Source organism: Gadus chalcogrammus, chromosome 20 (genome assembly GCF_026213295.1).
Source record: "Gadus chalcogrammus isolate NIFS_2021 chromosome 20, NIFS_Gcha_1.0, whole genome shotgun sequence".
Taxonomy (NCBI): domain Eukaryota; kingdom Metazoa; phylum Chordata; class Actinopteri; order Gadiformes; family Gadidae; genus Gadus; species Gadus chalcogrammus.
The window spans coordinates 2,109,446-2,136,103 of record NC_079431.1 but is presented as its reverse complement, the minus strand read 5'-3'; the positions used below and the strand labels follow the sequence as shown (position 1 = coordinate 2,136,103).

The following is a 26,658-nucleotide window of genomic DNA, read 5'->3' as shown; positions in this document are numbered from 1 at the left end:
AGCAGACGCTCCGGGCATCCTCCCAAGCGTGCAGCGGATGACACGAAGTAGTCAGCCCTGGGGTCATTGTTTGTGGTGTAGGCCTCCATCCAAACAATATAGCGACTAAAACCGTCAATGCAACCCATGATGGCAATGCCGCACTTCTACAGCGGATGACTACTTCGTGGCATTACACGAGGCACCTATACAATGGCTGCCATACATAACGTAGCGGCCTATACAGAGTTCCGTCGAAGCCTCGTATGTCTCGTCGCCTGGTTGTTCACACACCAGACACAACTTCTCGGACGGCAGAGTAACCTTTGTTCAAACGTTTAACTAATCTTCAACGCAATCTTCAAGCGGGTTGGTGTCTGACATACGTCAGACCTGTGTTGATACGTTTGACCCGCTTGAAGATTGCCTTAAAATAAGGGGATTTTTAGACGTGAATGGACCTCTGCCCGGGGTGTATTACCCTCACATAGCCACTAGGAAGCAGGACCGAACATATAAGCCGTAAATACTGTACATAGCCACAAGGGGAGCAGGACCTTACTGAAGGCTGCAATAGCTGCTCCATCCACAGAAGGCAGCACCTTTAGACAGGTGGGGAAGCCGAGGCTAATGCGTCACATAGGCCACGCCTACTAGGTATTTAAATAGGTCCGGAAGCAAACAAGGGCAGAAACATCCGGTAGTCCAGACTTGCGGGTAAGAGGTATTGGCCAGCTGGTTGTCGCTCGCACGCGTGCTCAATACAATTCCCCTCCTTTTGCTTCATAGTTACCATACCGAAATATACTTTGACAAATAAAGTGAGTTAAAAGCGATCCGGATTGGACTACTTTCTTCAAAGAACGCAACACTACTTACTATTAAATTAAAAAAATATATGTATGCATTCAATTGTGTCGATTTGAATGTTTTTATTTAAATATAACTTATTAATGAAACCTCCACACATCATAAGCATTCCCAACAATAACAGCTTTAACATTCAAGACTTTTTGATTGAAATATTTTTTGATATTCCAATCAACAAGTTATGTTTGCCTTCCATTAAAAAAAAAAAAAAAAGAAACTGAAACCGGCAAGAACAAGAAATAAAAATAAATCATTTGACTTATCACATTCAGGACTAAAAGTAAAATAATACCCAAATACAACCAGTTAGGAAAAAGCACAACTTGTTGACATGTAGCTTATATACATCCCACAAATCCACTCAGCTATGCAAGAAATATGTTTTAATACTTTAAATGGGGATTTCATTAATAACAATATCTTCTGTGCCATTAAAATTACGCTGAATTATTATGATACAGACTTCTTACTATGCTATTAATTACTACCATCCTGTATTCAAACATTCCCTGACGTATCCATAGTTGTGACAATAATTCCCTTAACTTCAAGAAAACAAAAGAGATGTCCGATCCAGAACATACAGATACATAACCACAGAGAGGAGAACACAGAAAGAAGCTTCCCACATTTCTGTATCCCAGATAAGTGTGTAAGCACAGGTGAGATGGACGAGCATAGGAACAGGACAAAGCATGACATTTAGCAGCTCTTTAAGAGCAACCGCCATTTGTCGTTTTCTTTTCTGCTCTCGCTAACGACGTACGGCGAATATTGCCCCAGTCGCCTTCCCCTTTAGGACTTCACAAGCTTTACCTCCTAGGCTCCGCCCAGTTGCTCAGAAAGCGTAACGGGGATAGTTAACTCTCCATGGGATCCAAGAATTCTTCTTCTGTGATGGCTTCCAGCCTCTTCAGGACACCGTCGCTGCTGGCAGCCGGGTAGTCTGCTATTGGCTGGCTCCGGGCAGGGCCCTCGGCAGGAGGGCCCTGGAAGGAGCAGCACAGGGTCTGGAAGAAGGGCACAAGATGGGTGATGGAGGGCAGGGATCGCTGGCGGAGGAGGGGGAACTCCAACGGTTCCGTGCACGATTCCTCCACCATCCCGTTGGACACCTGAAACGACAACAACAGAGTTAGGGTTTTGCTTTTTTCGCTTCGCACCTTACATGAAGCTCAGCGGGGTGCTTTCTGTGAGCTCACCCCATGTCGAAGCTGCATCCCCTCCAGTATTCTAAGAACGTGCGGTTTGCATTCCTGCTCTCCCTCGAGGAGTGCGTTCTCCGGCCCACTGTAGCGGTCCACGTCCACCTCGGGGACGAAGGCCCAGCGATACCTGTGTGCAGATGTTCGTTACCGGCACGTCACACGCTCGCTCGGCCAAATGAAACATCCAGACTTTGGATCTCAAAAATAAGAATTGACGCCCGCAGCAAGATTGTCGTCGTTGGATGAACCCGCCTGTGGCTCTTACATTTGGAATAGGGGCATCTTATCTGGAGGGAAAGCAAGCGACGTATCCAGGAACTTGCAGGCGGACAGATACATGTCCAGCTCCTGCTGGGGAATGTTCGGTGGACTGTTCCGGGCCAGGGCTCCACGCACCACCTTGGAAAGTCTGGGGGGGGGGGCATCAAGGAATGGGCAATCATTTGAATGTTCATTGAGATATGTTCAATTAAAAAAACGAGGTATTTTTCAATGGAATAAGAGAACGACACTGTTACGTACTTGGAGACCTCGTTGTCTGACTGCAGGGCTTTATGTAGACGGGAAAATATTCGGATCTGAAAAGAAATGGAAAACAAGAAACGTGATGCTTTTGTGTCTGTGTAACTTCATGGAGCACCTAGAGGTAATGCTTTGGATCGGCAGACCCAGGTCAGCTTCTTACCAGCTCCGTGACCATGATGGGCCAGAGGGAGGTGAGGTGCTGCGGGGAGATGCGCAGCAGGAGAACACGGAACATCAGGAAGGTCTGGGCGGAGACGGACGGGGTCTGAGCCACGCGTAAAGTCTCACTCAGCCGCTCTGAGGGGGAATCGGTGACATGTGTTAAGATAAGGGTCTTCTAAGGGCCACGCGTAAAGACTCACTCAGCCGCTCTGAGGGGGAATCGGTGACATGTGTTAAGATAAGGGTAATCTAAAGGGCAACGCGTAAAGACTCACTCAGCCGCTCTGAGGGAAACACCGACATGTGTTAAGATAAGGGTCTTCTAAGGGCCACGCGTAAAGACTCACTCAGCCGCTCTGAGGGGGAATCGGTGACATGTGTTAAGATAAGGGTAATCTAAGGGCCACGCGTAAAGACTCACTCAGCCGCTCTGAGGGGGAATCGGTGACATGTGTTAAGATAAGGGTCTTCTAAGGGCCACGCGTAAAGACTCACTCATCCGCTCTGAGGGGGAATCGGTGACATGTGTTAAGATAAGGGTCTTCTAAGGGCCACGCGTAAAGACTCACTCAGCCGCTCTGAGGGGGAATCGGTGACATGTGTTAAGATAAGGGTCTTCTAAGGGCCACGCGTAAAGACTCACTCAGCCGCTCTGAGGGGGAATCAGTGACATGTGTTAAGATAAGGGTCTTCTAAGGGCCACGCGTAAAGTCTCACTCAGCCGCTCTGAGGGGGAATCGGTGACATGTGTTAAGATAAGGGTCTTCTAAGGGCCACGCGTAAAGTCTCACTCAGCCGCTCTGAGGGGGAATCGGTGACATGTGTTAAGATAAGGGTCTTCTAAGGGCCACGCATAAAGTCTCACTCAGCCGCTCTGAGGGGGAAACTGACATTTGTTAAGATAAGGGTAATCTAAGGGCAACGCGTAAAGTCTCACTCAGCCGCTCTGAGGGGGAATCGGTGACATGTGTTAAGATAAGGGTCTTCTAAGGGCCACGCGTAAAGACTCACTTAGGCAGTCTGAGGTTGAAACACTGACATGTGTTAAGATAAGGGTAATCTAAAGGGCAACGCGTAAAGACTCACTTAGGCAGTCTGAGGTTGAAACACTGACATGAGTTAAGATAAGTGACAATTAGTAGGGTCTAAGTTCACACACTTACAGATCCCTGCCCCCGGCAGCACGATTGGTCATAACTAATCGTGAAGCTCAAGAAAGCAAAACGCCCCATTCTACCGGATCGAAGCTACTCTGCTTGATTTGTGACACTACATCATAACACATGCATACCTTGAATCAAGGGCAGAAAGAGATGGTACTGGTCCACCTCTCCGCTGAACATTGCGAAAGCCTGTCGTTTCAGCAACATGGGCTTCTGCTCGGCACTGGGAAACAGTTTCAGAGAGCTGCTCTGCATGCCTGGAAACCAATCGCAAAGGAAAAATACAAAGCTTCAAAGAAAGAAAGGAAGAACTAGAACCCGCTCCAACACATGAGATGAGGTGCAGTGTAGCTCAACGGAGCTCCCTCAACCGTGTACTCACTCATGAGGTCCTTGAACATGGTCTTCTCGTGGGTCAGTAGGTGGTCAATGATGGACCTCCAGCTGGGGAGGAGCCCAATGAAGTTAGACGAGGGTCTTAACGTTAGCCGTTCCTACTGTAAAACAAATGTACTTAAGGACTCACTGAAGAGCACAGGAGGCCTCCATGGTGAAGAACAGCGGGTCCATGAACAGCTCAAAGGCCTCCTTCCTCCAAGCCCGCTTGGTGTAGGCATACCCACTGAGGCTGCTCAGCAGCTGGGCCCCGGCTCCAAAACTGGGCATGTTGTAGGCACTGACAGAGAAGATCATGATGAACACGATGACCATGATGAACCTGAGGCAGGTCCGCAGCATGGCCCGGTGCCACGGAGCGGTCGACTTTAACTATTTCATCCTTTAGCAGACACTTTTGGTGCTTTTTTATGCCGCGTTTCCATTGCAGGGTGCGGAACGGATCGGATCGCAAAGGTGCGGTAGGGAGGGGGCGGTAAAGCCCAGCTCAGTTCCGAGGTCGCGTTTCCACTGCCGACAGTACCCTTGGTGGTAGGCCGGATGTCGATCGCCGCGGCAGCTACGTAAACATCGTAAACAACGTCTTCCTCCCCAAGAATGCAGACGAACGTCTCCACCTCCTTGTTCGCCCAAGCAAGCTTTTTACGCGACATGTTAATTGTAAAGAATAATACCTCGAGGCTACTGTTTGTTTGTTTTTATCCCCGCGTCACCCGGAAGTGACGATTCTGTCGACCAATCAATGGAGGGGGGGTGTAGCTAGAATTCCAGGGTACCCTTTCAGGCGTCTGGTCTCGTTTTGGGTACTGCAACGGAGGAGTCCCCAAAATGGGGTCGGAACGGGTACGGCAAAGTCCGGGTCACGCCCACTTTTGGCGGTGGAAACGCGATCCGACCCGCACCTTTGCGATCCGATCCGTTCCGCACCCTGCAGTGGAAACGCGCCATTAGGTTCCTAGGGGTAGACGGATATAACCTTTCCACTGGGAGGTCAAACGCCCCAACTCGCCAACGTTAAACACTCAAGAGTTTTACCAAGTGGACAGTCAAACACGGGGCAGTCCCGAGCAAGGACACATTGTGGACATCTAAGTACAGTTAAGCCATGATGACATAACACTGTTCAACATACCGCAAATTCAGATATAATGCAATGTGCCGCAAAAAATAATGCAACGCTCGCTCCTGGGAATACCGCAGGTCATAGTTTTTGGACCCCAATGACCGTGTTATACCGCGGTTTAAGTGTCATGGGCATAAAACTAAAATCGAAACAAGGTACCCAATTAGAGTGCACTTTTACAGACGCCTAGAGTGTCTGTGAAGGTGGGGGCAGCAGCGGCTACCTGTGGTTCTTCAGGTACGGGAACACATAGTACATGATCCTCGTGATCAGGGGGACAGCCTTCTCCTTCTCATCGCTGCGGTACACCATGTCGAGGAGCGGGGCCAGGATCTACAGGAAGGTCAGTGGTGAACAGTACACACACACCGACGCACAACTACACACAGACACCCGGAAACACACACACAGACACCTACACGAGCACAGACACACACCTACACACAGACACACACACACCCGGAAACACACACACAGACACACACCTACACAGACACAGACAGAAACACACACACACAGACACAAGCACACACAGACACACCAGCACCCGGAAACACACACACAGACACCTACACACACACATACGAACACCTACACACAGACACACACACCTACACAGACAGAAACAGACACACGCACACACCTACGCACACACACACACAGTCACCTACGCACACACACAGACACCTACGCACGCACACACTTAGTGAAACGTACCTCAGCCAGGAGTGCGAGGGCCTGGACGCTGTAGACCGACGGGGCTGAGGCAGAGACCATAGTACTGGCCTGGGACCCCACACCTGAAGAAGGAGACACACAGCAGGTTCACATCACCAGTCAAGGCTACCTGGATAACATAAAGATAGGATCCATATTAAAAAGAACATGGCCCTCTACTTATGTTGTGAGAAGCTAAACCTTAAATAGGTAGTATGGGCTGTGGTCAGGCAAATTCATATCTATATTAAATCTAGGTCTGAGGTTCTGCCAAGTCTCAGGAGGTCACAAGATGTGAAGTCCCGTTTAACTGTGATTCCGTGATTTAACTACCAACCGAGCAAGTCCACTTCGGCATCTGGGTCGTCTGGTTCGGCGGAGTCCTCGAGTTCGGGACAAATCTGCGGTTGATTTTTGACCTCCAGGTTGCGGCTCAGCCAGCTGGTCTGCTCCAGGGACGAGCCCGCGACCCCCCCCACTGCCTCCAGAATCCGCTGGGTGACCTCCTACAAGGGGAGCACAAGGCGAATACAAGGTGAGCACAGATGTTCACTACATTAATTTGTGCGATTATGTGTAAAAAATCTGCGCGACTGTGCGAAGATGGCCCGATTCAGATCCAATCTGCGAGTCTCTGCGGGAACGCCAGTTCAACTGTTCATTTGACTGTGGGCCGTCACTATATTTGATTGTATTTTCGCTCCGTTAATTCGTCAACTATTAATGTTTTTTAATAAATAGTTTGTGTAGTCATCTCTGGCTGCGTGTTGTGCAGTGTCCCAGGGAAGCCGGCGCATGTCGTGTACCTGACGTCGTACCTGGAGGTCTCTACTGTCTTTCTTGTTGTCCAGGTTGGGAAGCCGGTTCACAAAGTCATCGAGGATGCTGCGAAGAGACGGAAAAGGAAACCTTCGGATTCATTACATGCACCCGTTCACCTCAAGCCCATTTATATAGGTTTTTAGTTAGCTCTGCTATAGCAGAGCTAACAGGAGGGGAGACGGACCCGAGCAGCAGGAAGTGACCGGGGGGAGCCAGGTTGAGCTGGACGGACTCGCGCAGGAGGCTGAGCAGAGGAGCGACGTTCTCCTGGAGGGTCTGAGGAGACAGACTGGAGGACAGGAACAGGAGAGGTGGAGGTGAAAGGTTAATGCTACACGTTACAGTGATTGTTGAGGCGTGAATGAACTTCGAATGATTGTTCTCACCTCAGGACGTAGGCGTAGCTGAACTCTAGCATGGGGATGTCCACCAGGGTGCTCTTCTGACGGGGGAGCCAAACAAAGATAGATCAGGGATCTGTATGCTTTCAGTCAGTCAGTCAGTCAGTCAGTCAGTCAGTCAGCCTGTGTAACTGTTCTGCTTGATCGTGTGTGTGTGTGTGTGTGTGTGTGTGTGTGTGTGTGTGTGTGTGTGTGTGTGTGTGTGTGTGTGTGTGTGTGTGTGTGTGTGTGGATACCTGTTCTGCTTTGATCTGGTGGGGTTTCTTCACCACCTCCTTGACCAGGTGCAGGACGGTCTCCGGCCGCATGGAGCTCAGCGATTTCACCAGATCCACGACGATCAGACGAGACTCGCTGAGCACGGGCAGAACCTGGGGGCAGAGAGCTCCAGTGAGATGTAGCCACTATCCTGGATCCTGGAGCCACAGACAGAGGCTTTACTAGCAGTGACAGCACGGCTCCATTGGTCTACACAGGAACATTTTGAGGGGGCAGGAACTATCCATATTTGGCACAATGATGGCAGAACTTGAACACACAGTAGTCTATGGCATACTATTTAATCCTTAATCACATTTTAAGGAATTGAAATTGTTAACCAGGACCTTGAAAATGTATTTCACGAAGACAAACCAACCACTGTTTACCAAACTAAAGGAACAACTTTTATTGGCTTTGGTAGAGAATCACTTTCCTTCCCATTGATTCTGCCATTGCCTACTGTGAGCCACCTAAAGGCCATTAGAGGAACTACATGCTAGTCTCTACTGTGAGCCACCTGAAGGCAGTTAGAGGAACTACATGCCAGTCTCACAGCTAGTGTCTACCCTGAGCCATCTGGAGGCCGTTAGAGGAACTACATGCTCGTCGTTTTCATATGCCACCTGAAGGCCGTTAGAGGAACTACAAGCAAGTCTCCACTGTATACCACCTAGAGGCCATTCGAGGAACTACATGCTAGTCTCTACCGTAAAACACCTAAAGGCCATTAGAGGAACTACATGCTAGTCTCTACCGTGAACCACCTTAGAGGGATGCTAGTCTCTACCGTGAGCCATCTGGAGGCCGTTAGAGGAACTACATGCTAGTCTACCGCCTGGGCTTCACAAAGAGACGGTTCCTACCTTGTTCCTGTGTCTCCTCTTGGTCTTCCTGCTGAGCCACACCGAGCCAACAGACGCCATGATCTGGACCCCGTACTGGCCCGTCAGAGGGATCAGGAACTCCAGTATGCGTTGTCGCAGGATCTAGTATTTCAACACACAGAATTGACACAGTAAACCCTGAACTCGTCCTTTACGCCACGTGAGGCCCAAAGGTAAACGCAACGGAACGGCAGCGTGCAGCAGCCACGCACCTTGGTGCTTCTGAAGTACACGGAGGAGGTGGCCTGCCGGCTGCCCTGGGCCCCCTCCGAACCCCGGCCCACGGCCTCCTCCCGCTTCAGCGCCGCCCACAGCAGCGTCATGCTGCTGAGCATGTGGGGCAGCCCCTCCAACACTGCGCTGCGCGCGTTACGCAGGTCGGCAGGATCACACGCGGTCAGGGACTGGAGGGAGGAAACGGTGGAGGATTCAGAGGGAAAGCGAATGTATGCAAGCGTGTACAAAGTTACCGTTTGTTGCTAGGAAGATTGTTTACGTTTTTGTTTCTCTATTTCCATCTGCAATTGCTTATTCATGAGTTTTTGTACATTTTCTGTTGATGTGGAAATGTATATTAGAAAAATAAGAATAGTGAATCCTTTCACAGTATACGCGTAAAAAGAGCCCTCATGGTGTGTGAGTGAGTGAGTGAGTGAGTGAGTGAGTGAGTGAGTGAGTGAGTGAGTGAGTGAGTGAGTGAGTGAGTGAGTGAGTGAGTGAGTGAGTGAGTGAGTGAGTGAGTGAGTGAGTGAGTGTCTCCGTACCTTGTGGTCCAGTAGACAGTGGTGTGTGATCGTGGTCAGGCCCTCTAGTAGAGTCAGAGGATAGTCGGGAGCTATGTTCTCCTTCCTAGTGCTGAGGCTGACCGGAGAGAGAGGAAAACCTGAGTTGAGTTTATCAAGCGGAGTTAACTTTACCATTAATCGTTTAAAAGTAATTCAATGACAGGGATGGAGCAGGGGTGGGCTAAAGGAATACAGAATCCATACAACATCGAGCCATGCGATGGAGCAGTGTCGATCGGCGTCAGTTCGTCCTGAGCCTGGGCGCTCACCTTTGGTTCACCTTCCCCCCGTCGTGCTCGTGCACCTTGACCAAATCGTCCAGGTTGACGCAGATCTGGCTGATGATGGGCGCCAGGATGATGCCCAGCGAGCGGCCCAGGAAGGGCAGGGAGGAGCACAGCAGGGACACCCAGTGGGGGTGCATGGCGTAGCCGTACTGCGGCTGCAGGGCCCTGGCCGCCGCCGACACGAACATGCCCTGGGCCGTGATGGGCTGGTTCTGGACGTACTGCGCCGCCTTGATGGACTGCTGGAAGAGCACCGCCGTCTGCCACTCCCTGGCCAGCGGCGTGCTGGCCGTCGGGGAGTCGCGGGGCTCCTCCGGCTGGCCCGGCGGCCCCCCGGCCGGCGAGGCGGCGCCCCCCTGGGCGATGCTGTTCTCCAGGGTGATGAGGGCCTGGATGAGCTTGAGCAGCTCCACCTGCAGGGGGTACTGCTCCTGGCCGCCGCCCCCGGCCCCCAGGTTCACCAGGCTCTCCTCGGACAGCCCGCCCTTCTCCCCCAGCATCTCGGCGCCGCTCCGCGCCCCCCTGTCGCCGCCGCCCCCCCGCTGGCTGACGTACATGGAGGCGGACAGGGAGAGCAGCGCGTGCTGCTGCACGCGGCACTCGGCCAGCAGCCGGCGGATGGGCTCCAGGCGGGCGCCGTTGCCCCCCTGGCGCTGCTGGGCCACGCTGCCCAGCTGGTTGACCAGCCGCACCAGCACCTCCGCGCTCTGCACCTGCACCTCGCGGTTGCCCTGCAGGTCGTGGGGGCCCAGGCTGAGGTAGGACGGGTAGTGGGAGCGCAGGAAGCGGAGGCACAGCGTCATCAGCAGCTCCAGCAGCAGGGACGGCGGCGCGGACGGGGAGGAGGCGGGCGAGAGCAGGCGGCCGTAGAAGCCGCCGCCGTCCTGGGCCTGCTGGTGGCGCTGCAGGAGATTGGAGACCAGGTTGAGGTGCGAGGCCGAGCTGGTGTCCAGCGAGGTCAGGGAGAGGGCGTCCACCAGGGGGCGCTGGGCGCTGCTCCGGAGCAGGCTGGCCAGCAGGCCCAGGCCTTGGAGCAGGCGCTGCCAGCCGCCCGCCTCCGAGTAGAGCAGGGCGTGGCGGAACAGCGAGTCGATGGCCTCCCTCTTCTCGCGCTCCTGCTTCAGGAGGCGGGACCTGGCCATGGCCTCCAGCTCCTGGTCGTCCTCCTCTTCGCTGGACAGCGAGTCGGACACCTGCGTGTGCTCCGACTCCACCCGCCGCAGGCCGTAGCCCGCGCCCTCCTCCAGGCTGCTGCGGAACGGCCCGGAGCTGGAGCTGGAGTTCTCCACGGAGACCTGGGCGCCGCTGGTGTCGGCCGACTCCGTGTGCTCGCTCTCCGGCTCGGCGTCCTCCTCCGTCGAGTCCTCCTCCGCCGTCGCCACGCTCTCGCTCCGGGAGGCGGGCGTGGCGTCCGGCACCCTGGTGGCCTCCGGGTCGCTCTCCAGCAGCCTCCACAGGGCCTCACGGTCCACCAGGTCGGTGCGGGCCGGGGCAGCCTCCCCCGGGTCTGCGGAGCTCCTGGTGGCGCCGCGGCTTCGGGAGCTCAGCGCCTTCAGGTTCCCTTCAGAAACACAAGCGAGGAGACGACTTTAGGGAATGGCTGAGGACTATTCTAGACCACTGGAGTAAGAGAAAGAGAAACTAAACCAAGTTAAGGAACGGTAAAAGAGAGGAACTCTCATCTACGATTTCAACAAATTTCAACAAATATGCACGACATAATAAAGGTACTGTAGGCAAGATTTAAGATTGAATTAAATGTATTTGATTGTAATTTGATAGAAATGTCATAGTTTTCCATCTGCTATTAGTGAGTGAAATAATAATAATAATAATAATGGATGGAATTTATATAGCTCTTTTCTATACACTCAAAGACGCTTTACAGTGAAGTGGGGACCTCACTCACCACACACCAGCTTGAGGTGGAGAGTGAGGGAATTAATGAGTCAGCCAATTATACAGGATGATTAGGGGGCCAGATTGAATGAGCCTGGTTGAGCCGGGACACCGGGGAAAGCCCTGCTCTTGTCATGTCAAATGTCAAATGACAGCTCCGGCAGATTTCGGACCATAAGGGCATCTCTTACGCGATTAGTTTTCGGGAATCTATCTTGCCTTTCAATCACCGGTTCATGAAATTCAACCTTTCTCAATAGTGAAGCCTCGTCGGGAGAGAGACCTCCATCCTTGTGCTCTCTTGTGCTCTCTCCCTCTTTCTACTCTGGGCTGGTACAGCCCCTCTCCGGCGCGCCACACTGACCCGCTGTGAGGTTCTGCTTGACGTTCTGGATGGAGCAGCGCCGGGTGTCAGGGTGCAGCAGCAGCAGCAGGATGGGCTCCAGGACGCGGATCACGTCGTCGAGGGACAGGGCCCGGACCAGCCAGCACTGGGCCGCGGCGCTCACCGACCCGTCAGAACCGCCCAGGCTGTCCAGCACCACGCACAGGGACCTGCAACACACCCCGCCCGCCGGTTAGAACCTCAGGGGGGTTGAGCGACCGCATGGACGGCAGTGACGCAACAGGAAAATCATCTGGGACGGTTATGAAGCAACAGAGTCCCAGCGAAACATTTATTATCATGCAATAATCGAAGGCTTTCTTAAACGCTCATGAACATGACTACAATATTTGCTCATTGTTTGATGATTGTTTGACGGGGCGTCGAGGACAAATATCCAACACAAACAGCGAAAGCAGAACACCCGTTGTCATCACCGCCTGAGGTAGATGAGAAGCGGAACAAATTGACTGGAACGAATCGACCGCGACGAGTTCTTTAACTCCCTCCACCGCGCGCCACCGTGACTCAGGGCCGACCTACCTGTCGAACGAGCGGTTCAGAGACATGACCCTGGTGCTCTGCATCTCCCGGGTCAGGTGCCACAGAATGGAGAAGCGATGGAGGGCCTCCAGCCTCACCGCCTGCGGGGGGGGCAAACACCAGACGCAGCCGCTGTCAGTTCAGACCCGAGGCCTGTGTGCTCTCCTCGCTGCACCAGTCGGGCCAGTTTTTCAGACCCAGTTTTCATGGGGAGCACACGACCTCGAGACGCGTCGGAGACTCTTTCAATACGTGGAAGCTAAATTCACATTTGCATTTGATTTTGCTGACGTGTTTATCCAAAGCGACCTAGAACCATTCATTCACACATGCACACGCCGACGGCGGTGTCAGCCACGCAGGGCGACAGCCGGCTGGTCAGGAGCAGTCGGGGCGAGGCGTCTCGCTCAGGGACACCTCGACGCTCAGCCGGGGATCAAACTGGCAACACACTAACCTTCCGGTTACCAGTCACCCCGCTCTACCTGGTGAGCCCCCGCCGCCCTGGGCCGCTGCGGCCTCCTGAGGCCTCACCTTGTCTTTGTGCACCAGCGCCTGGCAGATGGTGTCCTCACAGACGGAGGCCGTCGGGGCCAGGCAGTGCAGCCGGTAGTACAGCTCCACGCACGAGATGTGCTGCTCCCTGCGCTCCGTGTCCAGCTGGCCCCAGAGCACCTGGGCCACCCGCTGGGGCCGCAGGACAACAACAACAACAACAACACCACAAGAACGACAACAATAAATGAATGCAAAAAGAACAATGAGCTGTGGATTTCATTCATAAATCGACACCTTTTCATTCATAATGTTGTGAATAAAAAAATGATATTCGGGGGAAAAAGTAATTGGTAAGTATCCCAATCTGTATGTACAGATTTGGAGATTTATACCACAGCTTTGTGTGAATACTTGATCCTTATATATGATTTCTGAGCTCTGGTGGCAACTTTGCGTGTGAGCGGAATAAACCATTCCGGGGCGGGAATGTACGACGTGTCATACACGTCGTAGCTTTGTGTCGGCTTTGTGTCGGTGAGGCCACCGACACAAAGCTAGAGTTGTTTACCCCCCACATAAGTACGTTATTGTCTTGGTTTATTCCATACGGGTTGATAATGGGAGATACCAAAACTTGGGAGGGGAAAAAAAAACATAACAGCTAAAAAGGGAGGGGGAAGTTCCACCTGATAGAAGTTGGTTTCCTCCTCGACGCGGGCCAGCGTGGCGGGGAGCACGGGCGGCACCGTGACCATCTGGAGCCGTCCGCTCAGCGGGTTGGAGTTGCAGCTCTGGTAGCGCTTGTGTTTGTCCTGGATGACCAGCGCCAGGGACTGGGAGTGGTTGACCAGCTCCAGGAAGGACGCGATGGCTGTGTGCTGGACGGCGTAGTCTCGGCACGAGCAGCACAGGATCATCAGGGAGCGCAGCCACACGGGCAGACCCTCCTCCCGGTCTGCGGAGACGAGAGGAGGGCGGGTGAGGAGCCAGGGCTGAACGCTTAATCGAATTCAGACCAACATCGCCATTAAAAAATTAAAATAATTACATTTGTTACTCCTCCTAACTTGAGATCAATAAGATTTATTTTAATTTTTCTTTTACAATTCAATAAAGATGTTATAACATCAATTCATTCATCAATTCATCTCAATACAGGCCTGGCCTAAAGGAAAGAGCAGTTTACATGTCGAATGATGTGTTAGTCATACTATAGAATGATTTCCCCAAATCGTTCAGCCCTATGAGGATCCTACTGCAGTCGTTTTCTTTGTAATGTGCGCTCAGGTCACCACCCCTGGATGCATAACGATGACACAAATAGATGGACGGTATGTGTGTGATCATAAAAAGGCATCGGGCGGTTCCAGCGCCTCGTTGACGTCTCCATCGTCCCTGACCGGGGCCTGAGCTCACCTGGCTGGAGGAACATCTGGGAGTAGAGCGCCTGGGTCTCGCCCTCGCTCAGGTACACCGGGAAGGTGGTGCACTCCAGCAGCAGGTGGCAGGCGGCCGCGAAGGCCTGCCGGCAGGACTCGGAGATCTCCGAGCGGCTTCGCGGCATGAAGCCGTCCGCCCAGGCCGCGCCGCCCGCTGCGCCCCCCGCCGCCGCCGCCGCCGCCGCCGCCGCCGCCGCCTTCTGCCCGCTGGAGCTCAGGACGATCTGCGCGGCCTTCTGGCCTGAAGAGGCCTGAGCTGGAGCTAGGGCTGGCTGCAGCACCTCCTCCCGCTCCTCCTCCTCCTCCTCCTGCTGCTCTGGGACATCCTCCACCTGGACCAGCAGAGATCTGGACGTAGCGCGCAGGCAGAGGGGTGTCAGGAATAAACCACAATAATGTACCTTGGCGGCGGTAAGCCGCCTTGGCTTCGCCTCGGCCACATCTAGCACCCTTCGTTCATTTCCATTCACGGAACAGCCCGTGGTCGTTTGATCCACCAGTTCCACAGCTACAAGCAATGATTAGATACGGGTTTTCTTTCAACAATATCGTTAGTGGAAATCAATCAATTTAAAATCAGTGGGAATTTAAATATTTGAGGTGTTGCTTATTGAAAGGTTTGAGTTGGCCCCAGAGGCTGAGGGCAAAGTGCCGCGGGGGCCTAAGCTTCGATCCAGCTGATCTACAGGGCATATACTCTTCACGCCTCGTCACCTGGTGGTGATGAAGGCCAGGATGTCGGTGAGGTGCTGGGTCATGGTGTCCACGCTGCCACCCTTCCTCCACACGTCCTCGCCCTCCTTGCTCAGACGGGCGCGCTCCGGGGCCTCGCCCGCGCCGGCTCTGAGCAGCAGCTGCTGCTCGGACGGCGAGGCGCTGACGCCAAGCCCGCTGTCCTCCGACCGGAGCTGGGCCAGGACGCCTTCGCCTGGCTCCGCCTCTCCTTCCCCTGAACCACCGCTGAGCTCCGCCTCCTCCTCCTCCTCCTCCTGGGCAACAACGCCCACCTCGGCGCTGCCCGGCCCCCCCTCCTTCTCCGCGCCCTGGGGGGGGGGTTTGAAAAGAGACGATTTAACCACGAAAACAAAAACAAGCGGTGAGCTTGACGATGGAGGTCTGTAGACTGGGTAGCCCCGCCCATTCTACCGGCGATTCGAATTCGCCCTGCGGAAGGGTCCGGAGAAGAGCAACACGTTTCTTTCTAGCTTCGACACGTATTCGCGGGAGCCAATCACCGAGCTGGCTCCTCCCCTCGGCGCGCTATTGGCTGGTTGGACACAACGACGTCAGGGAAGCGACGGCAAGCAGCTAAATCGCGAGAGGCGTTGATCACGCCTCTTGTGCTGAAGAGAATGACAGCAGCCTCCCCAGACCAGCGTGCCATCTAGGATAGAGCTTGGTCTGGCAATAGCCAGACCAAGCTCTATCATAGATCGCACGCGGGTAGCCAGACTACGAGCTGTACTCACCTCAGCCGGTTCCCCGGTGAACTCCTGCGGCTGGGAGTCCGTCTCCAGAGCAGTGGCCTCGGCCTCCAGGTCCATGTAGGCCACGGGCATCTGGATCTTACCCAGGACCTTGAAGCAGGCTCGCAGGCCCTGGGTGAGCTCCACCAGGCCCACGGCCGCCATGTTGGCGTGCAGGGCGGCCAGCATCTTACCCAGCATCTCAGGCAGGAACTGGGACTGGATGTCGGCGTGCAGCTCCTGGAGGGGGGAACTCTTTGTTAGTAGGGAGAAATTCGGACGTCACTCCAGGAAAAACAAAACTATTTATATATATATATATATATATTAGAGCTGTCAGTTAAACGCATTATTAATGGCGTTAACGCAAACCAATTTTAACGGGGTACATTTTTTTTAATTTTTTTTGGGCTCAAAACAAAGAAGCAGTAGCCTGACTGCTATGTTCAAGGCAGTATGTTTGATTGTTCATAGTTTAATTGCACTATAGGCTTTTTTTTTGTATCGTCCTGTTTTGATCAGTATATGCCAATGTTGTTATTAATAAAAAAACATTTGCACAAGGCAAGCCGATGCACCTCTCCATGTTGATAAGAGCATTAAAATGATAAAAATTAATGTGGCATAGAATTTTTTTTGCGATTAATCGTGTTTACTCGCGATTAATCGTGAGTCAACTATGACATTAATGCGATTAATCACAATTAAATATTTTAATCGCTTGACAGCACTAATATAAATATATAAACTATATTTATAACCAGTTGTCTTTTATATTGTTATCACCAAACATTAGACAGAAGTGTCTTTAGGAGTCAAGTTGAGTCATTACTTCTCAGAGATAAAAGGTAAAGGTTAAAAGGTACGCGCGTGTATGTGTGCGTGTGCGTGTACGTTTGCACACGTGCACGCCGTCGACATTTACCAGAGGCAGGACCTCGAGCAGGAACATGATGAGGGTGGATATCTCAGTGACGGTGGGGAGGGGGCGGCTGCCGTCCTGCCCAGGGGGTGGAGGGGCATCGCTCTGCTGACTGCAGACAGAAGACACCAGACATGAGCCCCAGCGCTACGAATGGATGCTAACCCGGTAGCATTCATCTGGGATCCAGCCATCCCACTAGGCTATGGCGGAACTTCTTATGGGGAGACCGCTCAGAGCCTGGGCCGGAAGGCAGAAACTGTTTCATTGTGCAGATATTCTATCAGGATGAAAACCATTTGCGAGTGAACAGATTTCACAAAAGGATGCTATTACGGGTATTTCTGCAGCGGCTTCCAAACGGCTATGGGAACGTTTTTTTCTTTTATTTTGTTTACAGTCAATTATATGCATACAGATCCCCGCCTTCAGCAACAGGATTGGATTAACCAAAGACCAATCGAGTTAAAGTGAAAACGCCCCGTTCATTCCCATCTGGGGACTTCATCTGCAGCCTGATTTGTTTGACAAGCAGGAGACATGGGGGCCAAGATGTGAGCGTACATCAGGAGACACGGGGGCCAAGACATGAGCGTACATCAGGAGACATGGGGGCCAAGACATGAGCTCACCTCCGAGGACATGTGTGTGTGTGTGTGTGTGTGTGTGTGTGTGTGTGTGTGTGTGTGTGTGTGTGTGTGTGTGTGTGTGTGTGTGTACCTCAGCGAGCTGCAGAAGCGGCGGGTCATGTGGTCCCACAGGAACACGCTGTCCATGGAGCTGACAAGCAGGTTCACGGCCTTGATGATCTCTGACGCGTTCTTGTTCTCCTTCATTTTGCTGCCCCACAGAGACAGATCCCATCTCAGAACGGCTGCCTCACCTCAACCACCCTTCACATCACTGAACGCTTCAGATCACTCAACCCATCACATCAGTCAACCCTCCACATCGATGAACGCTTCAGATCACTCAACCATTCAGATCAGTCAACCCTCCACATCGATGAACGCTTCAGATCACTCAACCATTCACATCACTCAACCCTTCACATCACTGAACGCTTCAGATCACTCAACCCATCACATCACTCAACCCTTCACATCACTGAACGCTTCAGATCACTCGACCCTTCACATCACTCAACCCTTCACATCACTCAACCATTCAGGGTTCATGTCTTGATCATAGAGACCATCAACAGGAGTTAAGTTGAGCGTTTTTGCTCTGTGAATTTCATCAAATAGCCAACCATGTTACAAACAAAGCTCAGTCCATCCCATCATAAACCCCCCCCCCCCCCCCCCCCCCACCTCTGCTCACCTGGCCAACTGGTTTCCCGCCAGCCCTGAGCCGGAGGGGCTGTCCTCTCCAATCATCTCCCGGCAGTAGCTGTAGAAGGAGCGCACCACCTCGAGCAGCAGACTGCTGATCACCACGGGGCCTGCACACACAAGGAACACCGTCTACCATCATGCTTTGCAGACACGGGTGCCAGTGAAAGTACTACAAAACTAACTTTCTTCATCTGCATTGTGGTGAGGGTTGTGTGTATATTCTATACACGGCATTATTTTATTCCACACATATATTTTTTTGCTCACGTCAACTATGTTCTTTGCCAGTGTTATTACAGACACTTTGTTATAGACAGTATGTACAGAAGTACATATAGGCATCACAACCGCCTCATCCACCTTAATATGGATTGGAGCAAGGCAAGACCGAATTAAATCAAGTGTCAGATGACCCTTCCATGTGACCGTATAGAACCAATGTGGTTATTCCCCATCCTGATCTGACCCCGGCCACCCAATGAAAACCTCTCCTGGATCAGCCATCTTAGATGACACAGACTTTATTATTTATTATTTTAAAAGGCCCCTCTAGGGACGGGCATTGGAAATGACTGAGCTAAAGCTACAAATGCTATGATGCTTTCTGCTGGATTGTGCACAATCCACAAGAGCTGTATCTGTCCCTATCAAATAAACCCTAACTAACTAACTAACTAACACAGTGTATGTATTCGTTGTTTAAACCAGTCGCTTATGACATGGAAATCCTTCTGGCACACAAGTAACAACGGACACAAACTGTTTCAAATTCATCAAAAACATGTAAAAATAAATATGCAAACATTGGCCTGAGGGAAAACCTTCAGCCGAGGTCCCAAACCGTTCCCACGTAGGCCTGCTTTGCCTCCGAGCGATGCTTACATGTTCTATGTGTTGACCACTTAGTTAAACAGCCTTAAGTGGGTCGGGGTGGCTATAGCCTTGGCTGGATTTGACTATGTACGGAGCTGTCTGCGTTGACCTTAGTTCTGTTTACCTATCTCCGGTTTATCCAGTAGGCTGACGATCACACGAAAGGGCCGCAGGTAATTCATGAGGGTCTCAGGGTCCCTCTGGATGTCCTTCTGCTTCAAGATGTTCACCAGAGCCTGAGGGAGACAGCCGACCCAAACACTCAATGTCATCACGCACACTCACGCACGCACTCGCCGCCACAAAGACACCCAGATGCTGGGTCCGTGCGGCTGGGCTTCACCCACCTGAATAAGAAGGTCTCTAGAATGCAGCGTGAAGTAGAGGTCTTCTTGGTCCTCGCTGCTGATCGGCTGGTTGGAGGAGGAAGATGACGACCTGCCCCGCTTGGTGTCGGTGCCTGGGAACAACAGAGCATTATTCCCTCTTCCTACGCAGATGGAAAAGGCTGCGGAAGTGGGTGAGGCAGATCGAAGACCCTGCCCACACGGGGTGTGAATCCCTCTGTACCCCACGTCTAAACACGGTTCTGATTCGTGGAGTGAGTGAGTGTTAGTGATTGAATCTGTTACAGAGTGAATGAATATGTTAGAGTGTGAGTGAGTGAATGAGTGAATATATTAGAGTGAGTGTGAGTGAGTGAATGAATATGTAGGATTGTGAGTGAGTGAGTGAATTTGGTACAGAGTGATTGAATGAATATGTAAAAGTGGGAGTGCATGAGTGAGTATGTAAAAGTGTGAGTGAGTGAGTGAGTGAGTGAGTGAGTGAGTGAGTGAGTGAGTGAGTGAGTGAGTGAGTGAGTGAGTGAGTGAGTGAGTGAGTGAGTGAGTGGGTGAGTGGGTGAGTGAGTGAGTGAGTGAGTGAGTGAGTGAGTGAGTGAGTGAGTGAGTGAGTGAGTGAGTGAGTGGGCGAGTGAGTGAGTGAGTGAGCGGGTGGGTGGGTGAGTGAGTGAGTGAGTGAGTGAGTGAGTGAGTGAGTGGGTGGGTGAGTGAGTGAGTGGGTGAGCAGCAGACCTAGGAGCCAGGTGTACAGACGGCGGTTGAGAGACATGTCTCTGCGTAGCAGGGTGAGCGTTGCCGCGGAGACAACGGTGACCATGTCCTCCCGGCTCATGTTGATGCTGCTCTTCTCTTCGTCCTGTTGACACAGCCGAAGAAGAGGACAGTGAGCACGACACCAGCGCCGAGCCGGGAGACCGGACGGAGACACGCTAAGAACACGCTAACGAACAGACAGCTTGCTGACCAGGCACTCGTCGAAGGGGAAGAAGTGCAGCAGGATCTCCAGCATGTTCCTCTGCACCAGGACGTTGGAGTCCTGCAGGGCCAGGCACACCGACTTCACCTGCAGACAGACGGACAGAGAGAGACGGACACAAAGACACGCAGTGTCGGCTCAGCAAACGGGACGGAGAGACCTTCATCGATCACAGAGGAAATGAGTCGGACAGAGGAACAGTTGCTCAGACTGATCCAGAAACCACAACACAGCAATATAATATACAGCAAGAATCTAAATATCAACTATCCAATATGCTTCTTACCACAATAAAAAAGAAAGCTAATTGGCTACTTAAGCTACGCAAGTCACAAAGAAGGGCTTACTAATACAAATGAAGAATGAAACAGCTTCACCAAAGGATGGAATACACCACACACACTCTCACACACACACACACACACACACACACACACACACACACACACACACACACACACACACACACACACACACACACACACACACACACACACACACACACACACAGACAGACAGACAGACAGACAGACAGACGGACAGACGGACAGACGGACAGACGGACAGACGGACAGACGGACACAAAGACAGACACAAAGACAGACAGACAGACAGACAGACAGACAGACAGACAGACAGACAGACAGACAGACAGACAGACACTCACCACAAGGCCGTGGTTGTAGCCTAGCATGTAGCTCTGCTGTCGCGGCGTGGCCCCCCGGTCGAAGTGCGTGACGATGAAGAGCGAGGCGGGCAGCCTGACCAGGGGGCTGACCAGCACGCTACCCCACAGCGCGCCGTAGAACACCTGCTGGCCCACCAGCAGAGACAGCCTCAGCAGCAGAGCGTCCGTCCTGCAGAGATGACCATCAGGACCCCCAGTACACACCCACTGGGAACCAGTATACCACTGGGGACCAGTACACACCCACTGGGAACCAGTACACACCCACTGGGAACCAGTATACCACTGGGGACCAGTACACACCCACTGGGAACCAGAATACCACTGGGGACCAGTACACACCAGTACACACCCACTGGGAACCAGTATACCACTGGGGACCAGTACACACCCACTGGGGACCAGTATACCACTGGGGACCAGTACACACCAGTACACACCGACAGTATACCACTGGGGACCAGTACACACCCACTGGAAACCAGTATACCACTGGGGGACCAGTACACACCCACTGGGGACCAGTATACCACTGGGGACCAGTACACACCCACTGGGAACCAGTATACCACTGGGGACCAGTACACACCAGTACACACCCACTGGGGACCAGTACACACCCACTGGGAACCAGTATGAAAGTTGAATATTTCTGCCAACTATTAATCAACTATTATCAATACGAAATAAATCAACAAAAATATATAGCGTTTATCCTCGTTTAATGTGTGACATACATGCCAGTGCCAGCCACCATTTAAATGCGTCTGAACGTCAATGATCTGGGCTAGGCTAGTTATTGGTCATTCGAAATAAAGCCCTCCTCCAAGTCAGGGACGCCGGCCACGTTGAAGTCAATGTAAGCTCACTAACATTTTGCTGTCTATCAAGCAGAGACAGCTTTTCATTGGCGCAAGAAAATTCGCCCTCTGGTCGCACCGTTGTGCGCCCCAGGCCAATGGTATCGCTTTTTTTTGTCAACACCACATGATTGGACAATTCAGAATCAATCAACACAACTACATGTAGCGAAGAAATAGATAGCTAACTAGCAGACTTGTAAGTACTTTCCATCCTTTTCCTTTTCAAGCAATGTTATAATTAAAAGGAGCAAGTAAGTTACATATTAATTTAGTCTTTCGGCCTGTAGCATATAAACAAAATGAAGCAACTGTCCCATATTTCTAACTACATTTGAAGCGGACATTGAGACTCACAAAAAATGGACGCTATAGGACAATGATCATGATTGGTCTCAATATCAGAATAACAACAATGGGTCAAATAACAATGGCTGGTGGAATGGCAATAGTAGGTCTGTATATGCAGTGTAAGCTTGTCCAGGCCCTGCAAGTCAGGATGTAGGCTATGAATCTGAATGAATAGTAGGTAAATAGGTAGTGGCCATCCCCAAAATGCACCAAAATACAGGAAATCAAATCTATTAAATTCAATTTCATTTACATTTTTGATCACCAGCCGCCACTGGTGGGGACCAGTATACCCACTGGGGACCAGGCTGGTCTGCTGGTCCTGGTCAGAGACAGACCATCAGGACCATCAGGACCACTAGACACCCAGTATACACCCACTGGGGGCCAGTACACACCCACTGGGGAGCAGGTTACGCTGGAGGGCTTATGGGGCATTAGCTATAAAAAGGATTTGAAGTCTGTGATGGAAAATCCAGCGGTTGTTTTCGTTGAACTATTTAAGCATGTTTTTTTTCAGGTTGCGTTATCTAGCCACCCCATCGGTAAACTAGTGTTATCTAGTTCCCCTTTGTTGTCCTTTTGTTGATCCATCTCTTGTATATATCGGTTTGGTTAGAAAGCAGGAACCTCTGGCCTTAAGGTTAACATCTCCCTCCTTCGATGTAAGGACAGTTGCATTGTGGGTAGGGGTGAAACGGTGTTCTGGGCTCACTCTGCTAGAGGGGAGACTGGTTTATGCATTAAATAGGTTATTTTCTACAACCATTGTGTGCTTTTTTTGTATTCAGAAGTCTCATCTGTCCTAGATGCAATATCTCGTGAAGAAGGTCCAGTACAATTCCGAGGAAATAACTTTGAGTGTGAGATCATTGATAGTAATTACAGGGTTTATTTTCTAATTTCAACATCTGAAACAAATTTGAGGAAGCAGTGAAGGGTGACATCCTCATTATTGTTTTGAGTGGTGCATCGCTAACGTTGAAAGATTAACAAAAGGAAAGAGAAGCGGATCGACAGAACAACAGCACAAAGCATTTCATGAACGTGAACTACACGAACGCTGACGGGCAGACGGACGGAGCGACCGACGGGTTACCTGTCAAAGACCTCCAGGCCCTCCTCCATGCCGGGGAGCAGCCCGGTGATGAAGGCCTGCAGGCTGGGGAGCAGAGCCCTCTGCAGGGGCAGGTAGTACCGCTCGTACAGCATCAGCAGGACGGGCTTCACCGCCATGGCGGCATGGCCCAGCAGCGGGAACAGCCCAGAGCTACGAACACAGAAACCACACGCGTCTTATTTACCCTGTGGCAACCTGAACATCATCACTTCTTTTTCCATCAGTTTCCAATTAAAGGCATTATAAAATGGAATGTATTATTAGTATACATTTTATGAAAACGATGCACCCAGTGAGACATTGAAGCTAGGGTGGGCAACATATTTCCGAAGCATTCTTTTCATGTTCAAGCAATCAATAAATAAATAAAATGCTCTGATTATTCGGTACACGTGGCTGTTGCAGGCCGGTAATAAGCCTGTCCAACCGTTTCAGTCGGCCCTAATGCAATGATTGGATAGCAGAGCTGTCTGTCTGTCTAGAAGACTACCTGGTCGCCCTCAACCCCTCCTCACACGAGTCTTCAACAAGGCTTAATCCTAACTACCGACTTTAACAATTTCTTCTTAAAGTAGGTAGTTTAAGAATTTAAGAATTTCTTCTTAAAGCATTTCTTGCTCTAAGAAGAATGTTAAAACTATGATTGATAAAGACGAGCGACAGCATTCAGACGTCCTTGCCTGTAGATGAAGAGATCCTTGGCCAGCCATTTGGTCCCGATGATCTTGAAGATGACCTCGTAGGTCTCCAGGGCCTTGAGGTGCACCCCGCTGGGCAGGGCCGGGTGCAGGCATTGGGCCAAGCGCTTCCCGATGATCAGCCTCTTGGGCAGGAGGGAGTAGCGCAGGTTACTCTGCAGGGCCTGGGGCCAGCGACACACCCCCCGGGGGGAGAGAACACATCAGAGAGGCCTGTGGAACATGAACCAGACCTGGGCACACCGTGGGTGAGGTGGTAGCTTGGTGATAATGCTGCTGTGTGACATCATTAGCAAAAAGAACACTTCTTCAAAACCCAAGAGAAGTGAAACCCCCTCCTAGACATGACCGAGAAACTAGGAATCTCCCGCTGCTCTGAGAGGAAACAGAATCATGTCCAAATAGCAGATTGAAAGTGGAAACATAGTCCGAAGCACCATCCGCCTCCTCCACGGATTCACTCAACCTGGGGACATACAGTATGTAGATTACAATTAGGGGCATTTAGCAGACGCTTTTATCCAAAGCGACTTACATCGGTTAATACACACATTGACACACCGACGGCAGAGTCAACCATTCAAGGCGACAGCCAGCTCGTCAGGAGCAGTTAGGGCTAATTGTCTTGCTCAGGGACACATCAACTAGGGGGAGCTGGGGATCGAACCAGCAACCTTTCGGTTACAAGGCAACTGCTCTACCTCCTGAGCTAAGCCGACCCCGCTCACGACAACGGATTCTTATCTTCTTCATTTTCAATAAAGGGCTTCCCCGTACCTTGTTCAGCTTGCCCAGGGAGGAGATGAGGTCGGCCCATTCGCTGGACGACTCGAAGCTCCGCAGCGCCTTCTCGATGACCACCCCGTAACTACGGTAACGGTAGTCGTTCTGCAGCTCGGCCTCCTCGGGGTCCATGGTGAAGGTGGTGCTGATGGAGTCAGTGCCACGCCCTCATGCTCGGCACACCGGCGCTGCAGAGGGGATCACACACGCACCCGCGCTCAGGGCCGAGGGGTGAGGCCTTCTGGACCACGCACACATTTTGGAGGAACCCTGCGAAGCACCCGTCTCCGTGCCAGTATTTGTCTTTCTGTAACCCGTTTAGTACATCTCTTCCCCCAAGGTTTGTCTGCAGCAAACAGAATTAGCCTACTGGTCCATTTCCCTGACACGAATCCCTATGGAAGGTGAACACAATTTCGCAATCATGGCTCACTGTGCCACTTCGCCGTCCTGTCCGACCCTGACCTCTCCTTCAATCTGAAGCGAGGACACTTCTTCAGACGCGAATTGGTACAGAGACATGAACCCCATACCCACCTCTCTGGAGCGTCAGGTCTGAGACAGCCGACAGCCGCTATATACGGTGTGTAGACAGCCAAGAGGAGCACGCAAGATCGGATCTCAGAGCAGTAGCGGACAAGAACCTGTGATATCTGGGTAGACCTCAATGGGTGTAAGGGCCAGACAGGCTTACCAACGCTGGCCTGGTCTGCCCTGTCCCAGCCGGCGCTGCAGCAGCGTCTGTCTGGTAGGATAGTAACAGGGCGTGGGCGGGGTGTCGAGGGAGGGTAGGGGGGCAGGATTAGAGCAACAGGGACATCTGGACTCCATGCCACTGAGCCAGGCAGAGTGTAATCGCACCAAAACCCCAAGCCCCAAGGAGCCCCACTGCACGCAACCACCCGGGCATCACAGTGTACAGGGCCCTGTAACTGAGCTAAAGGTGGATGATCATGGAAGGTCGTGGTAGATTGATAACAATACTAATCATAATCAAAGGTGCACCAGGATAGAGATGATAAGTAAGTGGGGTTCGCTTTGTGTGTGTTTTCCTAATGAGAGGGCAAGGTTCAAGTTGAAAAGATATGGTAACACGGATATGTCCGCTGGTAATTGGTGACATAAAGGAAAGGCTTGAATAAACAACCCCCCCCCCCCCCTCCATTGTGGGCGGATCCTCTCCCACCTGACCGTTCCTCCCGACACGATATCGGTTCTAGTTTGGGAGAATACTGCATGCACCATGGGAAACGGCGTCCAAAAGTGCATCACGTTTTTCAATGTTGTTAGTCCACCGCACTATTGATCGCAGAGTGCATTATGTTAGTCCCTAGTCACGGCGCACAGACAAGACGATTCCCCACACCAGGTAGGCCTGCGGTTACACAGAATACACAATAAGGAGTGCGATCTGCATCCAATTGTGTAAATCAGGTTTCGAAAAACAAGGGCTTTAACCTGTTTTTAATTGTGACAGGTTTCATGTTTCAAAATACACACACCTACAACACAAGGTACACATGTGTAGCTGTCACCACATTCTTGTCATACAAACAATATGCTACTGAGAACATGCTTCTCTTAGGATGCAAGCATAAATATATACATATAGGCTACGTATATGTATATGATATGAAGTCATCGAGACATAATAACTCCCAGGGAACAGCATTTCGCTATAGGATGCAATGACTCACCACCTCCTGCAAAAACAACCACAAGATCCTCTCGGCTCACTAGATTCAGGCTCGTCCGGGTCCAGGGGTACAGCGGTGCATCGTGTACCCTCCGAGGGCTGGGAAAAGAAAGGCGTGCCTCGGTTATTGTTCCCAAAACACCTATCTCCATCCCTGGAGAAACATGGACAGCCTGAGCGCAACGGGGTGGAATCGA

The 26,658-nt window shown here is 51.7% G+C and overlaps 1 protein-coding gene across 1 annotated transcript; it reads right to left on the bottom strand.

Moving 5' to 3' along the window:
• Positions 1-26,658, bottom strand: dop1b (DOP1 leucine zipper like protein B). The gene is made up of 38 exons (XM_056580323.1): positions 26,463-26,658; positions 24,760-24,953; positions 23,965-24,146; positions 23,264-23,434; positions 20,933-21,122; positions 20,254-20,352; positions 20,022-20,145; positions 19,293-19,405; positions 19,070-19,181; positions 18,059-18,179; positions 17,456-17,575; positions 16,739-16,847; positions 15,817-16,053; positions 15,062-15,390; positions 14,325-14,695; positions 13,595-13,863; positions 12,945-13,097; positions 12,411-12,511; positions 11,847-12,037; positions 9,566-11,144; positions 9,276-9,372; positions 8,724-8,915; positions 8,491-8,613; positions 7,603-7,737; positions 7,352-7,407; positions 7,150-7,254; positions 6,962-7,028; positions 6,481-6,649; positions 6,144-6,226; positions 5,650-5,759; positions 4,434-4,583; positions 4,290-4,351; positions 4,036-4,164; positions 2,743-2,879; positions 2,580-2,635; positions 2,323-2,466; positions 2,052-2,184; positions 1-1,964 (listed from the first exon to the last, which is right to left on the bottom strand). The coding sequence occupies exons 2-38, from the start codon at positions 24,895-24,897 to the stop codon at positions 1,710-1,712; spliced, it is 6,912 nt and encodes a 2,303-aa protein (XP_056436298.1). The 5' UTR covers positions 24,898-24,953; positions 26,463-26,658; the 3' UTR covers positions 1-1,709.

Coding starts and splice junctions, on each gene's coding strand:
- dop1b (XM_056580323.1), bottom strand. CDS start 24,897: ATGGACCCCGAGGAGGCCGAGCTGCAGAACGACTACCGTTACCGTAGT. Junction 20,353..20,932: donor GCTACAACCACGGCCTTGTG/GTGAGTGTCTGT, acceptor GTCTGTCTGCAG/GTGAAGTCGGTGTGCCTGGC. Junction 13,098..13,594: donor AGGAAACCAACTTCTATCAG/GTGGAACTTCCC, acceptor CTGCGGCCCCAG/CGGGTGGCCCAGGTGCTCTG.